This window comes from Cibotium barometz, chromosome 35 (genome assembly GCF_041138505.1).
Source record: "Cibotium barometz isolate CiBa-2024 chromosome 35, ASM4113850v1, whole genome shotgun sequence".
In the NCBI taxonomy this organism is placed as follows: Eukaryota; Viridiplantae; Streptophyta; class Polypodiopsida; order Cyatheales; family Cibotiaceae; genus Cibotium; species Cibotium barometz.
Window position 1 is genome coordinate 27,956,917 of NC_141080.1, and position 16,320 is coordinate 27,973,236.

The following is a 16,320-nucleotide window of genomic DNA, read 5'->3' on the forward strand; positions in this document are numbered from 1 at the left end:
GCCAATAAGGAAGGTGTGAATGAGGTTGGGTTGTCCACCACAAGAATGGTAGAATTTAGGACACCCAGTATCGTAGATACATTCATAAACCGTGAACTATGGTGGCTTGCTAGACATTGCCAAATGGATCAAGGTGCTTCTTGAGCCTCTTTTTGAAATGTTGGTGGCTATTTGATTTGCTTGCTTGAGCCTCTTTTTGAAATGTTGGTGGCTATTCGATTTGCTTGCTTGAAGCATGGCGATGTTGGTGGGAAGGGAGGGAACGGGGTGAAATTTTGGATTGCCAGAAAATGCCAACCTTGGGCATTGCTTTGACATTTTAGGCATCTCTACCTCGCTTGATTAGCATGTGGGCATGTTTTGCACCTTGGAGCAAGATGTGGAGCCCGTTTGATTCTTGGGCTTTTGTCGGCTTTGGTTGCATTGTTGGATCTTCACCTCGGTTAGGTTCTTTTCTTGAGGAAGGTTTTCATGCCCTCTCTCTCTCTCTCTCTCTCTCCTTCTCTTCTTCTCTTCTTGTCACTTGCTCTCTCTCTCTCTCTCTCTCTCTCTCTCTCTCTCTCTCTCTCTCTCTCTCTCTCTCGTCTTCTCTTCTTGTCACTTGCTCTCTTTCTTTCTTTGTCTTTCTTCCTTTTTCTTTCTTCTTTTCTATTACTCTCTTTCTCATATTATTAGTATTCTTTTTAAGAAAAAAATATTTTTAGATACTTTATTTTTAAGTTTTTTTTAACGATGTGGCAACATGAGTCTACGTGATGGCATGGCACACGTGAACCTATGTGACTCATGTTTTCAATATTTTTTTGGGTGAGATGATGTGGTACACGTGAGCCTACATGATGGCATGGCACTTTTATTTTTTTGAATTTTTTTATTTATTTTTGATGACGTGACAATGTGAGCCTACATGACGTGGTGATGTGAGCCTATGTGACGATGCTTGTGTAATGATGTGGTACATTTTCTCAAGTTTTTTTTTAATGTTTTTTAGGATGATGAAGTGATAATGTAAGCTTACATGATGACATGGCGATGTGATCCTATATGTGATAACGTAGCACTTTTTAAGATTTTTAATTTCAAGATTTTTGCCTTTTAAAAGCTTTTTTGGGTGATGATGTGGCAACATAAGCCTATGTAATGACATGGTGACATGAACCTATGTGATGATGTACATGATGATGTGCACAAGTGAACCTATATGATAATGTGGCAACGTGAGCCTACGTGATGACATGGCACATTTTTAAAAAAAATGTGATAAACTTGATGATGTGGCACACATGAGCCTATGTGATGACGTGTTACTTTTTTTGAAGTTTTTTTTTTGTCTCAAGTGTGTGTGTATAGAAATTTTATCCCATGGAGGGTGTGCATGTGTGTGTAGGAATTTTCTCCTAGGGAGGATGTGCATGTGTGGTGGGTGTAGGAATTTTTTCCTAGGGAGGGTGTTTCAAAATTTTAGGGAAAGAATTTTAAAGAGTCTAAGGGGAAGAAAAGGGCTTAAGGAGATGTAGTTTTTTTTTTTGTGGCATCAGGGGGCGAGAGTGTGCGTGTATGTGTGGGTACACGTGGGTGAATGTGGGGGGTTTTGAGTGTGCATGCGTATGTGTGGGTACATATGTGGGTGAGTATGGGAGGGGTTATGGGGGGGTTGAGTGTGCATGTGTGTACGTGTGGGTGTGTATGTTCTATATGCTCATAGGTGCATGTGCATGTTTTTAATTTTTGGTCATTCTGCGGCTTTGTTTTGGGTTTCAAGTTTTTCATCATTCCTAGGTATATGTGTATGTATAATAAATAGGAAGTTCTACGTTACATATGTACAATGGGTTTCAAGTTTTTTTATCATTCCTAGGTATATGTGTATGTATAATAAATAGGAAGTTCTATGTTACATATGTATAATGGGGTTTTAAGGTTTTGGGTTAACGTATGGCCTCATTGAGCAAAGGCGGAGAGTTGCTTGCCCATCCATGACTAAATCCTAGACGTCATTGGATACTGGTGTTTGTTGGAGGCATGCTTGATTAAGCTTTATCTTTCCAGTTTCAATTGCTAGCGAGTTGGTGTTGTGATGTGGCACACATGGAGGATGTTGTGGAGTCATGGTGATCTTTTTGGGCCTTGGGATTACTTGACGGTGCCATGAAAGTGTGTGATGGCACTCTTTGGGGTTTGACACCATGGGTGGCTCTTCATTAATAGGAATAAACATTGGGGAAGGCCATTGCACATGGGCAAGGTATTACATCCATGGACTCCTCTAACTTCTCTAAAGGTGGTGTTGGCACATAATTCAAGGTGGAACCCATTGTTCTCCATTATTGCTTAAGCTTTGGGGTTGGCATCAGAGAGGCATGGATTTTGGTCTCCACTCCATCTTTGATATGGCATTTTATGGCATGGTTGTAGAGGCTCGTGGTGTAAGTTTTCTTGACTTTGGAACCTAAATATAGGGGTTCCCTTGGTAGAAGACTTGTGCTTCTAACAGCCTGGTCGGATGACCCAATGGAATGTTGGTTTATTATTGGGCTTAGGCTGGGGTCCGAAATAGTTATGCCTAACTCTCTTTGACTTTGGAAATTAGGGCTTTTGGGAGACCCAAAAAGAAGGGTTTCTGCCTTGAGCTTCTAACATCTTAATGCAAATAATGAGGCTCGAGGTGTCGATAAAACTCTATTGCTTGGGGCCCCTGCTTGTTGGCAAATTTACCTGATGTGATGGTTTATAAGTGGAGGACGAGGCTTGGGATATTGATACGTGCGGGGTTTGCTCATCCACCAAGGGTACGGTAACCATTCCATGGGGGAACTCGAGTGTTACAATTCTTTTTTGCCAATTGACTACACAATCAGTGGTGGTTGTAATCCATCCTCTCCCAAGGATGATACTCTCTTTCATTGTACTTGGGGGGGGTCACATAAAACTTGCAACTCTCATGTTTACCTCCAATATAAATTCAACTTCAAAAAAACAAGCGTGGTCATAATTAATAAATGGTTTATTGCGGAAAGGTTTCAGTTGGATGGTGCAAGGGGATGGGTAGGTTGATGAGGTCCATGTCTCCCAAGATTACACCTTGTGGCTAGCCTTGATGTCAACCAATTGTTTTCAAGTTCCCTTGTATATACATATGTGATTGGTTTCCCAATCGTGAACTAGCTTTGCATTTCTCATGTAAGGCCTTCCGAGGATCATAATGAATGACCCTCCTCTCTAAAAGTCCATCACCACAAATGTGTGGTGGAAGCTTAGCCCAAAGGTCTTAGTCTTTGCATCCTAAAGGATGCCCAAAGGTTTAGTTATGTTCTCGTCTACAAGCTTGACCACAAGGCTATTTCATCACTTTGAAATAGTGCCCCATCTTGTTCATGGGCACTTTTAGTTGTCCTTTTATCTTGAGTATGGAAGGAGAGTGCTCAACTATGGCATGGCTCATCCTCCTCCTCTGCAAGTTCAAGAGTGTGGGCTCTTAATTTCGTAGTCATCTAATCAGATAAGTCTCTCCAAAGTTGAGAATTCCTTGTACTTGGACTTCTGAGGATAAGAAAGCTATGAGCCTTGTTATTTCCCTCATGTAATATTCATGCTCACTTAGCTCGTACTTACTCAGAGGTGGGCTTGGACATGCCAATGTGTACGAGATGTGTACTTATCCTTCCCTAGGTGGCGGTTCCTCTCATGGGGTCGAAGTGAAGTCGTCACACCTACTATCACATCAAAGAAAATATTGTGATGACTATGATGACCCATGGAAGGCAAACTTTTACCTCCCACTAAGTCCTCCTTCACTGCATCTAGCAATGTGACAACTGGTCAGACTAGATCTAGTGGTAGAGGCTCCGAAACTGACTCTTGACCTCTTAAGAATGGTTACGATTTCAATCAAGGTATTTGGATGGCACTGTGATTCCATCATTGGTTCTAAGATTAGCTCTGGAGGAATGGGATCATCTCATGCAGGGTGAGTAGTTTATACTCGACCACATGCTCACGTATTGACTCTAGTTCAACCTCCTACACCTTCCTTATACAAGCTCTTGGGCTTGTTTCATTCGCTCTTTCTCCAACACAAGGTTAGGGTACTCTTTAAGTTTCTTTGGGAAGGTTTCATAGTGAAGGGGTTTCTTCTCTTTGGGAGAGCTGGTTTAAATGGGAGAACACTTGTTGTCTCTGTGAGAGAGAAGCAACTTCAAAGCTATGGTTTGAAGCACTTTCAATGTCACGATGTCATTGCCCTTGATAATTGATCGTGCCTTGTGTTTCCACGTTCTCTTCGAGGTTTTCTTCTTTTGGACCTCTAGTTCCGGCCTATTTCTTGGTTTGGGTGGATGAATTCTACATCCTTGTCTTAGAGATTGCCTAGTAGGTCTTTTGTCTCATGCGGCAACACTCATCAAAGATGTAGTGTTTAGATCTCTAGAGATGGTCATAAAGCCTCACTTTTGAGATCGATCATAAATCGATCAATGAGCAATAAGTCATCTAGTCCCTTGTGGGTTGCGTCGTCTCATATGGAGATACTTGGTTGTAGCAATATGGTCCCACATTATTTCACCCTCCTCTTGCTTGAGGTTTTAAATATTTGCAATGTGGCTCCATTTAGCTCCACTAGAAACCCCACAATGAACGTGTATCTCAAGACCTAGTAGAGGGTTTACAAGTCTAAACCACTAGCCTACTTTGCCTTCAAGGCAAAGTCCAAATGAGCGAATCTTGGTGGGATCATCAATCCGTCCTATGGCCTCACAAATTTGATCAAACTTTTCTAGGCACTGAATGGGATCTCCAATTCCATCACATTTGGTCATATATGGATTGGCTTTGTTTTAACCTCACTCTGAGCCTCTAGGTATTATGTTTATGACAACCCTCCTTCCCATTTTAAATGCCATCATGTATATTCGTGGCGGCGGTGGAACGTAAGTGTTAAAACCCTAAAGATCTCTCTAGTTAATCACTATGCATAAACATGCATAAACCAGGGTTAGGTATGTGGTACTTCCTTGTATTGATTTGTGTACCCTTGGTTGCTTGACCCTAACCTCAACCCAAGGTTAGACGTAACCCTTGCCCCACTAGAGCATGTTCCCATGCTCCCATGCTCACATGCCTAGGGTGGGCTAGCCTCCTAGTATATGCACATATAATGTGCACATAACAGTAAGGGAGTAGTTGCACAAAACCCTCTATTTTAGGGTTTAGGATTTCTTGCCGCATGGGGTTGGGCTATGCAATTTCCAATAGAGCTTGTCCTATATGCTGCTAACCTAGTTTTGAGGGTGCACGCTCATTGTGCAATCAAGGACACATTATGTGAATGCCCTTGTGGATCCCTTTGCTATGAAGTAGTACCTCACATGGGCTCTTTACCCTTCCTCATGTTCCCCTGTTCCTCGTCTAAATGAAGAAGAACTGGAACTTAGTTTTGTAGAAATGGTACTTCTATAATGAGCTCTTATGGAGAGGAGAACTCCTACTTGCACTGTGTATGCTTGTGGATGTTGAGTGTACGAAGGAACTCTTGTCCCTAGTGGTACAACAAAAGAGACATGTCCAGATTGTTGCCGTCAAACTATGGTTGTTGGGCTGCCTAGTAGCCATGGTCTACTTGAGATAAACCTAGCTCGGGATTGACACAAATGTTCGAAATAGAAACATTGTGGTGTCAAACATGGTTTGACCACTTCATGAGGGAGAGAGCCTTGAGATTCTTAGTCCTGCTTTCTCTCCTGCTTCACCCAAAGATAGGGTGCTTTAGTGCCCTTTTCATAAAGTTTATGATGTTGTTTATAGAGCCAATTGGAGAATTTGGGGCTTGAAGGGGACCATTGGCTTCTATTTCTAGGTGTTATGTTGTTCTTACACTCACAGTTGTGTTTAGTTGGCTCATTTTCTCCCAAAACTCCTCGCTTAAGGTGGATCCGAAAGGGAGTTTATCTTCTTAACTGGGGAGTGGTCTATTGAGTGCTAGTTGTGTGTTGGGATCGAAGGTTGGGTGGGTTTGAGAAAGTATGTTTGATGCACTATAGTCAACTATATTATCATTTCCAACAATTAGTCTAGATCAGGTTTCCATCAAGGATTTCACTCTGGTGAAATGGTCTTTAGGGCAAGTAGGTTTGAAACCGATTTTCAAACACCTCTCTTCTGCTTAAGCTACAAAAATATGTTTTTTTTAAAAGATTTTTTGCTTTTATTTTTGTTTTAATTTTTTTGTAGGTTCACGTGGTTGACTTATGCCTCTAGGCTCACGGGTCCAAGTTCACATCTCTAGGCTCACGTGTCTAGGTTTACGCCTCTAGACTCATGTCTGTAGGCTCACATCTATAGGTTCACTCCTTTTTTAAAATGAACTAGGCTCACGTGCTTTATTTTTATGAAATTGGCTTATCTTGGGTAGGAAATTTTATATATTAGGCCTGTGACAAAGTTGGTGTGCATTAGAAATGCTTAAAGGACATCAGTAGGTGTATCTGTACAAGTCTTTAAGGTAGTAATAATTAGTTGGTAAAATGTTAGCTATACCTACCTCTAGACTCACATCCGTTGATGCATATCTCCAAGTACACAACTCATGTGTCCAAAACTCACGGCTCACATGTCTAGGTTCATGTGTTTGTTGACACACATTTTTTTTGCGAGACTGTGGGCTTATATGTCTCCTAAGCCAAGAGTTTGTTTGGCTTGATATTTTGAGTTTTGATGAGGGGTGAGTAAGAATCATAATCCTAGTTAATAGTTACACAAAAGGCAGGAAGGACAGAAAAAAGAAGAAGCTAATGGAAGAAGAAAACCTACAATCAAACCTATCTAGCATGCATCCATCAAGCAAGCAAGATTCTAATGACATACAAGAAACAAGATAGGGGAAGAGGAGAACTCATAAGAAAACTATTGCAAGGAAATTATTATATATTGCTTATTGTCAAAAATGAGTTATATTCAAATTACTTGTTTTCACACTAGGCCAACCAAACCTAAAAATGGTATGGCCTCTATTACTAGTCTTAAGTAACTATGTACACTAAGTCTATAGACTTTCCCTATCTGACATTAAGCACATGGTAAGGCTGCTTTAAATGTCTCATCTTACAAAAATTAAGTGCTCCTTCAAACGTTAAGATGGTAGCTCCTTACGGTAGGTCAGACAGGTGAAACCATGTTAACCTACGGAGTGATTAACATATGGCACATAGTGCGAAAAAATAAGAAAACACCATCACACTTACAAAAATACAAGGCATGTTAACCATAGTATTAAGTGGCGATTTTACGCATCATTTCCAACAATACTACATGAGGATGCTAAGATCACAAAGACTTCTCAATTTTTAATTTCCATGCTCTAAGGACAAGAGAGCATTTGTTTTGTCACCTTCATGGTAATGCTCTAGCTTGTTTATGGGCATTTTGTGGAAGTAAAATTTTAGACATTTTACTTTGTTACATAATAAGATCAACATTAAGTTGGTTCAATGGTCTTTCTCTAGCTTACATTCGCATGCAAGGAGGGTTGAAATTGAAGCTATCCTTGTTTCCTTTTGAAGTTCTTAGTTTGGCATGGTTTCCCTCTCATTTCAATTGATCCTACTAGAGAATTTCTCCTCAAAAAGTGCTTAATAGCTTTGAACAGAATGTTTACTCCTTATTCTTTACATGGTCTTAATGAATGCTTGTCAAGGTGCTCAAAGCTTGGGAGAGAAGCAATGGGAGCTTGACATAAATAGGTAGTTCTATATGTTCATCCCGCCTATTTTCCCCTCCTTTGGCTAATGATAATTTCAGTATGCTTTAAAATTTGCCTCAACAAATTTGTCAATAACTAGGATGATGTCACTAATTATTGGTAGACCCACTATCATACCCTTGACAAAGGTAATCATACCTTGAAATTGGTACTAGGCTCAACCTTGGCTTAAGAGTGAATCCATTGCATAATCATACAACCTAGAAAACTAAATGGTGTTTGAGTGACTCTTCTCCTAATGTAACCCTGATACTAACTAAACCATTTACTTCATGCTTCTAAGTTCATGAGATGTTCAAGTGGGTTCAAAATGCTCTAAAGAACTATAGCCTAAATTATAGTCAAGTGGCACCAAGTTAGATCTAACGTTCCATCTCTCTCCTTGCCCTTGGCAAACTTCCATATGGCAAATGCTCAGAACTCCGAAGGCTTCTTGGGGTTTACATCAAGCAAGATACTCTTAAAGGTTGACAAGCATTCTCTTTGCTTCCACCCTGCCCTCTTTTAACAAATGGCTGATATCACGAGATGCCTAGTTATTCTCGATTTTGTTGGCTGGTTGATATGAATATAATGGATGACCAGCTTACACCCAGAATTAACTTCGTCGGGTGTCTAGTGGTAAGTGGACATCATGGTACTCAAACTCAGATCATCAGAAAAAGGCGATCAATTCAATGTAAATGGCAAAATCTGATGCCAAGATGATTATTTACAATTTCATAACACAGATGAAATGCAAGATCCAATTAGGAAACACAGGATTAGGAATGCAGGGGTAAGTTCCAACAAGCAGGACTATCTAATCTACCACTCGATATCTTTACATACATATATGGACAAAAAATTATCTCCAGATCCTGCAAATCTTAGCTATATCAAAACCCCTAGAACATGAAGTAATATATCAACAATGCTTGTTGCCGATGTACTCACTGAAGTAAAACCACAGGTTCCTGTCCCTCACAAAGGCATGGTTTGTACAGTGCACTCTACAATGTGCACCACTTTATGGTGTGCATCATTTTGGATGGTGCACCACTTTACCGCAAGGGCTGATTAACTGCCTCACAGGTCAAGACCAGAAGTGGCACATCAATAGGGCCAAAATGATAAACCATCACATGGTCAAATGATTCTGAACTTACGCGCAATTTTAAAAGAAAGAAGAGAAACACTAAGAGCAAACAAATCAAAAATAAGAAAGCTTAATATAGACACCCAAGAAGATAAAATAATAATACTTTCAAAACTAGACAAATACATAACTAAATCACATGCCCACATACACATTCTATATTTAACCACAACAAAAGAATTTAAAACAAACACGCTAAACAAATTTTGAATGAATAATTAGCAACAACAAAACAAACTTTAAATGACTAATTCACTAAAACAAAAGGCAACGACAAGAATACAAAAAGTGCGAACTTTAACTCAAAGATATCATCAATTCCATCATGCATAAGCATGGACTAGGACCAAATTAGTTTTCATTATAATCAATAGGCATATCACTATGATTTAATAAAATGGTCCAAAAGCATGCTGAGCGACGTTCCTCTCTTCCTTTACAGAGCTTTTCTTTCATGATACTCTCACTAGATCTTGGAATTACTCAAACAGCTACAAAGTTTATATGCCAGACATACTTCCCTGAGACCAACAGCAAGAAGAGCATCATCACATAAATGTAGAGCCATTAATTTGCCTGTCCAAGTCCCCGCCTATTCAACATTCCCGGAAATATCACCATTGTCTTGCTATAGTAGAACATGAAGATGATCAACCACGTACACTTCCACAGCAACAAGACACAAAAGAAAAACCATCAGAGTGCATGCCGAACTTGGCCAGACTGGCCAACAACCTCATCAGGAGAGAAATGATTTATTAATTTTGAACTACTACCAATCAATTCAAAACAGCATTGGCCAATCCTGAAAGTTTTCAGACTGGCAAGATCCTCATGAATGTTTCCAACACCTCATTTCATTAAATAGTTGCCGTAGCAGTTAAAACCAGCTCCAGAACTTGGAGCCCAAGGGCTACAAAAAGGGTAACTAAAATACTCAAAGAAAATCAGAAGCCACCTTCACAGCTCACTGACTTTTCAAGTACTCCTGAACAACATTTAAACCCTCCGTCTCCTCGCCATAATCCTGCATCACAAAAGGTTTCATCATTTACGGATCTTCACACTAAAGCTGTTCTTGACAGAGATGGACAGGAGATTCTACATCCAACAAAACATATTATGGATCCTCACACTTAAGCAGGCAGAGGGATAGAACACGAGCATCTACATAGAGCAAGGGCCTTTACACATCAATACCATATATCATTTTGTGTAAGGCATCTACAGGCATGAAGCCCCTATTTGGACAGAAAGCACTGCAGGAAAAAGCAAAGAAAAACAACCACATACCTTCACAACCACACATGAGCACCCAACAACCTTCCGTGCTTTTCCCTCGGTGTCAATCTTACAAAGCTGCACGGAAAAGAACCTGTTCTTTCAGTACAGGCTAGAACACAATGCCACATCTCAAATGATTATGAGTTGAGTGCTTCAACCTTACCCCTGCCCATTCTCCAAGCTTCTTGGCACTCGGCACAGAGATCAAGTTGACATTGTGCTCAGAACACAGAGCCTGCACGAGCTTGCTGTAGTCAGGCTGGTTGCAGTCTTCAGCCAGTACACACAGCTGCGCTGCATGCTTTTCAATTGCTTTGGCTGACTCATGAAGTCCACGCGCTAGACCGTCATGGGCGAGCGACTTCTTAAGCACAAGCTGCAGCCCTGTCAGAATATCCATGGGCTCTCCGAGTGCAGGGACTGAAGAAGAGGGCTGCTCAGCCAAGACATCTTCCCCTCTGCAAAATAATTGAAGGGCATTAGAGAAGAGTTACGACCTCCCACATCCGCCATGCACGCTGAAACATGGTGTAACTCCTCTAAAAATATGAGCTTTCTGAAGTCACTGTCGATTGTTTGTACGGATTTCCAGCTCCCTCCCCGGGAGAGGGCAAGCAGGTCACACGCAGGTGCCGCAACGAAACAGGTGTAGGGTTCAGTGCAGAACAATCAAAACTGAAACTTATCATACCAAAACAAAACACAAAGGTTCACTAGAAACTGCACAAAACCCTAAGAACACTGTACTTCCACAGCCCATCTGTCGACAAACCCATGCTAAGTTTTCAGTCTGCAAGCCCTGAAAAATCAGCCTTCAAACCCTAAGAGCTCAACAAGCGCTAACCCTAAGAGCACTCTGTCGAGACCAAAAAGTTCGTCTTTTCTAGGCGCATTATAAACGCAAAAATCTCACTATCCTGGGTATACTGTAAAACCTAAAACTCCGGTTAACTGGACCGCGTTGGAGGATCCATCAAAACCCTGAGTCAAAACTTTCAAAACCTATGGCGTGTTTTCTAAAAGCTTGCCAGAGCTTCCATGTTATTTCCTTCCAACTTTACCCTCAATACTTCAAGATTTGGGCAGACAAAGAGAATTAAGTAACAGTGGAGTACCCGTCAGCCATTGCTGTAGAAAGGGTGGAGAAGACAACCCAAGAGAGGAAACCTGCGAAACAGCACGCAGATCGAGACGACAAAAGTTCAAAATCGGTGTGTGGAGAAGAAGACCCAAGAGAGCTGTAGGGTTAGAAGAAAGACCTTGTGTAGAGAGCAAATTTAGGGTTTATAGCTCAGCCCTTTCTATATTGCTTTCACACTGGACCCTTCACCAAGATCATCATAGCCCAATGTTAAAGGATTTTATATAATTGAATATTCCAATGTATAGGCCTTTGCATCCCAAGTGCCCTTGGGATGGAAGGCCTGGTGAGAAAGGCTACAAAATTGGGAATTCCGAGACCTCCCTTCTTTTTGCGGATCGAATGGCAGCTAAATGGATCATCTGAAGTTTCCTATTGCCCCATGAAGACTGGGCCATCTTGCTAGATTGCAGACTTCCCCAAATGGAAAAAACTCCCAGAGCTGACGGTTTTCTTCAGCACGGTCAAAATAAAACCACATGGCAGCCCCCTGATCCAAGAAATGTGGAAAGCATGGACCAGATGTAAACAAGATTTGCAGCTACATAATAAAAGAACGGAGGATTTCAGGGAAAGCACGAAAATATTTCTCAGGCATCCATCTTGCATCTTCACGAGAATAATTTTTAAAGGTTATTAAATATTTGCTATATTGGTTTCCAGTACGAGTTGGTGTAATTTGATGGTCAATGATAGTATCTGGGAGTAAAACTTCTTGCAAGAGGTGGTCAATAATAGTCTCCTTCAATAAGAGGTGGTTCTTCATATACTGGATGAGTGGGAAGTTGTCCTTTGAAAGGTTTTAATAAGCTAACATGAAATGAATTATGAATCTGCCAATGAGAAGGTAATTCAAGTTTATATGCAACATCATTAATTTTGTGGATCACTTTAAAAGGTTCATAAAATCTTAGTACAAGCTTCACAGCTGGGAAATTTTTAACACTTTTAAGTCGACGTTTTTTAATTTTCAAAAGTACATGGTCTCTAAGTTCAAAAGATATAGCTTTACGTTTACGATTTGTTTGCTTAACATACTTTTCTTGAGGATGAGCAATGGAATGTTTTACGTCATTCAGAATGGTAGTAAAATCAATAGTGAATTGATTAGCAGCTTTGATTTTGTGAGAAATTCTAGTTGCCGGGATAGGCAAAAGTTTTCCATATACAGTTTCGAAAGGTGCTCGACCAGTGTAGGAGTTTATTGTAAGCAAATTGGAGAAGATGAATGTACTTATCCCATGAGTTAGGTTGTTGGGCAACATAGGCTCTGAGCAGATCTAAGATAGTGTTATTAGTAACCTCAATTTGTCCATTTGTAGGAGTATTATTGTAAGCAAATTGGAGAAGATGAATGTACTTAGAGCGACCAGTGTAGGAGTATTATTGTAAGCAAATTGGAGAAGATGAATGTACTTATCCCATGAGTTAGGTTGTTGGGCAACATAGGCTCTGAGCAGATCTAAGATAGTGTTATTAGTAACCTCAATTTGTCCATTTGTTTCTGGATGGAAAGCTGTTGAGAAATCTACTTTAATGCCTAAGTTGGAGAATAATGTGATCCAAAAGCTACTACAAAATCTTGAATCTCTATAAAAAATAATGACTTTTGGCAATCCGTGATGTACAAAGATTTGTTTGATAAACATATTTGTGGCTTATTGAGAAGTCAAAGTTTTCTTACAAGGTAAGAAGTCAATTATTGTCCAAATTATATCGTTATGACTCGATGTAGTAGGCAAACCTGTGATGAAGTCCATGGATATTTATTCCCAAGTATCATTAGGAATTGGTAGGGGGTAAGAAGTCCTTGGGTTTTACCTTTGTAGCTTTTAATTTTCTGACCAACAGAACATTCAGCCATGAATTTTGCTATATCTTGTTTGAGATGAGGCCAAAAGAATTCTCTCGATACTAATTGTAAGGTAGCTGAAACACCTCGATGACCCATGTATGGTGGGTGGCTACTGCATTTCTTCCAGTATAAATTGTTTGAAAGGTTATGTAATACACAATCTTTTTTGGAAGAAAAGATAACCATCATGGCATGAGTAATCACCAATAGGGTTCTAATTATTGTCTCTAAGCTTAGTCCAGATTTCAGAAAATTATGGGTCTGTATCATATGCCTCTTTCATAGGGCTTAATGGTTGACTTTGAATAATAGGAATGTTATGAATACTAGGATGTCTACTTAAAGCATCGGCCACAACTTTTTTTTTGCCTAGTTGATATTGAATCATGGATTGGAAACTTTGTATAAATGAAGCCCATTTGATATATCAATCAGAGATCAATGGGGTTGACTTAACAAATGACGAATGCTTTGTTGGTCTGTCTTAATTAAGAATTCAGATCCCATTAAATAATGATTCCGAAGTCTTAAAGCATGGACAACGGCAGCTAATTCTTTGTTATATGTACTATAATTTCTTTCTGATGGTTTAAGCTTACAACTTTCATAAGCAATTGGATGTCCATCTTGCATAAGAACAGCACCAAAGCCTTGTCCACTAGCATTAAAGAACGGTCATTGAAAATTTGGAAATGTAAGAACTGGTGCATGGGTCAATGCTTTCTTAAGTTTAGCGAAGGAATGATCATGTCGACTAGTCCAATCAAAATGTCTAGCTTTCTTAAGAAGTTCAGTCAAAGGATGTGCAATATATGCAAAATTTCTAATGAACTTCTTGTAGTAGCTACATAATCCAAGAAAAGATTGGAGTTCGTGAATATCACGTGGTCTAGGCCAATTAGTAATGCTTTCGATCTTTTTAGGATCTACTATAATACCATCAGTATAGACAATGTGTCCTAGATATTCAATTTCTTCTTGGAAGAATTTGCTCTTTTCAGGATTGAGATTGAGTTGATTCTCTTGAAGAAGTGAGAATACTTTTTCTAAATGTTGTTCATGCTCTTAACGATTCTTACTGAAAACTAAGATATCATCGAAAAACACTACAACAAAATTTTGATATTCCAAGAATATCCTATTCATCATTCTGTTGAAGGTAGCTGGAGCATTGGTCAAACCGAATGGCATAACTAAAAACTCCTAATGGCCAGTTTGGGTCCTGAAGGCAGTTTTGTAGATATCTCCTTCGTTAATTCAAATTTGATGATAACCAGACTTTAGGTCGATCTTGCTAAAGACTCGGGCTCCTTTAAGTTTATCTAGCAAGTCATTGGCTCGAGGTATTGGATATCGATTCTTAACAGTAATTTTGTTTAGTGAATAATAATCGATACACAATCAATATGTACCATTCTTCTTTTTAACGAGAAGAACTGGAGCACCAAACGGAGAACTACTGGGTCGAATCAATTCTTTATCTAATAGTTCTTCGACTTGCCTTTGAATCTCCTTTTGCTCAAGCTTGTTAACTCTATAAGAAGCTTTACATGGCGGTGAGCTACCAGGAATTATTTCAATTTTATGGTCTTCTGGACGAGGTCTTGGTAAGCTAGGAGCTAAATCGTCTATGAAGCAATTAGAGAATTTAGAAACGAAAGGGTCTTGAGATATATTTGATTTGGAGTCATCCTGGGCAGTAAGCTGGTTGACAAAAATCAAAAATGTCTTCTCCTTTTTCCGTACAACTCTTTTTTCTTGAGTATGAGTAAAAAATGGGCCTAATTCATCTTTGCTTTGGCATTGAAGATAGATTTCTTGGTCATCTTTTATTAACCATATGGTATAGGTGTCATAGTCAATATGGGGGTTATGCTCATGTCTCCATGGCATACCTAAGATGACATCTACACCTTCGAAAGGTGCCACTAGGAATGTTCTCTTTTCTTTTAGTGAACCCATTTGTAATTCTAAATCTTTAACCTCCTTGGTGCAGTTGTACTTAGTACCTTGAAATGCAGCTTTTACTTTGTAACTAGGGTACGATGCATCTAGGTTAAGTGCTTTCAATGCTTTCTCAGAAATAAAATCATGCGAACTACCATCATCATGCAATATAGAAATTGATTTTTCTTTTATTTTCCCTTGAATTTTTAATAAAGCATGAATTGAAAACTTACCTTGATCTGAATAGTCGGGATCAGAGTTACCCTCTTGCTTCTTGAAAGAACCTTCGTCGTCTTCTTCAATAACATTGAGTCAAGCCATCGATATGGAATTCTTCTTTTTGTCAGGGCAATCCTGCACGAGGTGTCCTTCCTTATGACAATTGTAGCATTTGAAGATTCGATTCTTTGGTTGTCTATTTGAAGGTTTGTTGTTGTTGTCCTTTCGAATACCTCCTTTAGCCATATCTTTACCCTTTTGCATCCTGGATTTATCAAAAGTACTAGAAGGGAAAGAAGATTTAGTAGATTTTGCAAAAGATTTATCTTGCATCTTGAAATCTCTAGATATAGTTGTTTTACATTCTAAATTTAGGGCAAGGTCCATAGCAGTGCTAAGGTCATATGGATGAAACATGTTAACGTCAGCCCTAATGGTAGACTTAAGTCCTGCAATGAATTTTCTACATTGCTCTTTTCCCTTGACTTTTTCAATTACTTGAACTTGTAAAAGAATATCCTAAAATTTGTCAATATAAGCTTAAACATTCTCTTTATCAATCTGGCATAGAGTGTCCCATCATTGACGTTGTGACGTTTGTTTAGCTTTGTATTGCAATGGTAGAAAATGTTTCTTTAAGAGTTTTTGAAACTCTTTCCATGTTGAAGGTCGATGTTTACCTTGCTTAATCACGTTCCACCCCATAAAGCTGCACTTTTGATCAAATGATTACAAGAACATTTAATTTTATCCTTTTCTGAGAACGTCTCGCCAGAGAAATAGTCATCTAGTTGGCTAATCCAAGCAATGAGGACTCATGCATCCTTCTTGCCATCAAATTTTGGAAAGTGAATGCCTTTCGACTGATTCGTGAGTCTTTCTTAGAATTTTAAGCACGCAATGTAGTGCGTCTAACATGATCACTTTCCTCCTCATCAAGTTGGAAGAATTAGAAGCATCGCATTTATGTTTGGTACGCTTGA

General features: G+C 39.4%; 1 protein-coding gene across 5 annotated transcripts; it reads right to left on the reverse strand.

Moving 5' to 3' along the window:
• Positions 1–9,187: 9,187 nt before the first annotated feature.
• On the reverse strand, positions 9,188–11,447 carry LOC147618295 (small ribosomal subunit protein eS12-like). Of its 5 annotated transcripts, none has more exons than XM_086774762.1 (5): positions 11,291–11,447; positions 10,339–10,633; positions 10,185–10,250; positions 9,850–9,918; positions 9,188–9,412 (listed from the first exon to the last, which is right to left on the reverse strand). In XM_086774762.1, exons 1-4 carry the CDS (start codon positions 11,299–11,301, stop codon positions 9,859–9,861), a joined length of 432 nt encoding a protein of 143 aa, XP_086630888.1. In that variant the 5' UTR covers positions 11,302–11,447; the 3' UTR covers positions 9,188–9,412; positions 9,850–9,858. The 5 variants fall into 5 exon arrangements, with proteins under 5 accessions (XP_086630888.1, XP_086630890.1, XP_086630889.1 ...); XM_086774764.1 differs by having other exon boundaries at positions 9,188–9,515; XM_086774763.1 differs by having other exon boundaries at positions 9,188–9,519.
• Positions 11,448–16,320: the final 4,873 nt, after the last annotated feature.

Bases quoted from the DNA above. Each gene is read 5' to 3' on its own strand.
- LOC147618295 (XM_086774762.1), bottom strand. The intron at 10,251-10,338 runs GTAAGGTTGAAG...TTTTCCGTGCAG, and splicing joins AGCTTGGAGAATGGGCAGGG to CTTTGTAAGATTGACACCGA. The intron at 9,919-10,184 runs GTATGTGGTTGT...TTTGTGATGCAG, and splicing joins GCTCATGTGTGGTTGTGAAG to GATTATGGCGAGGAGACGGA.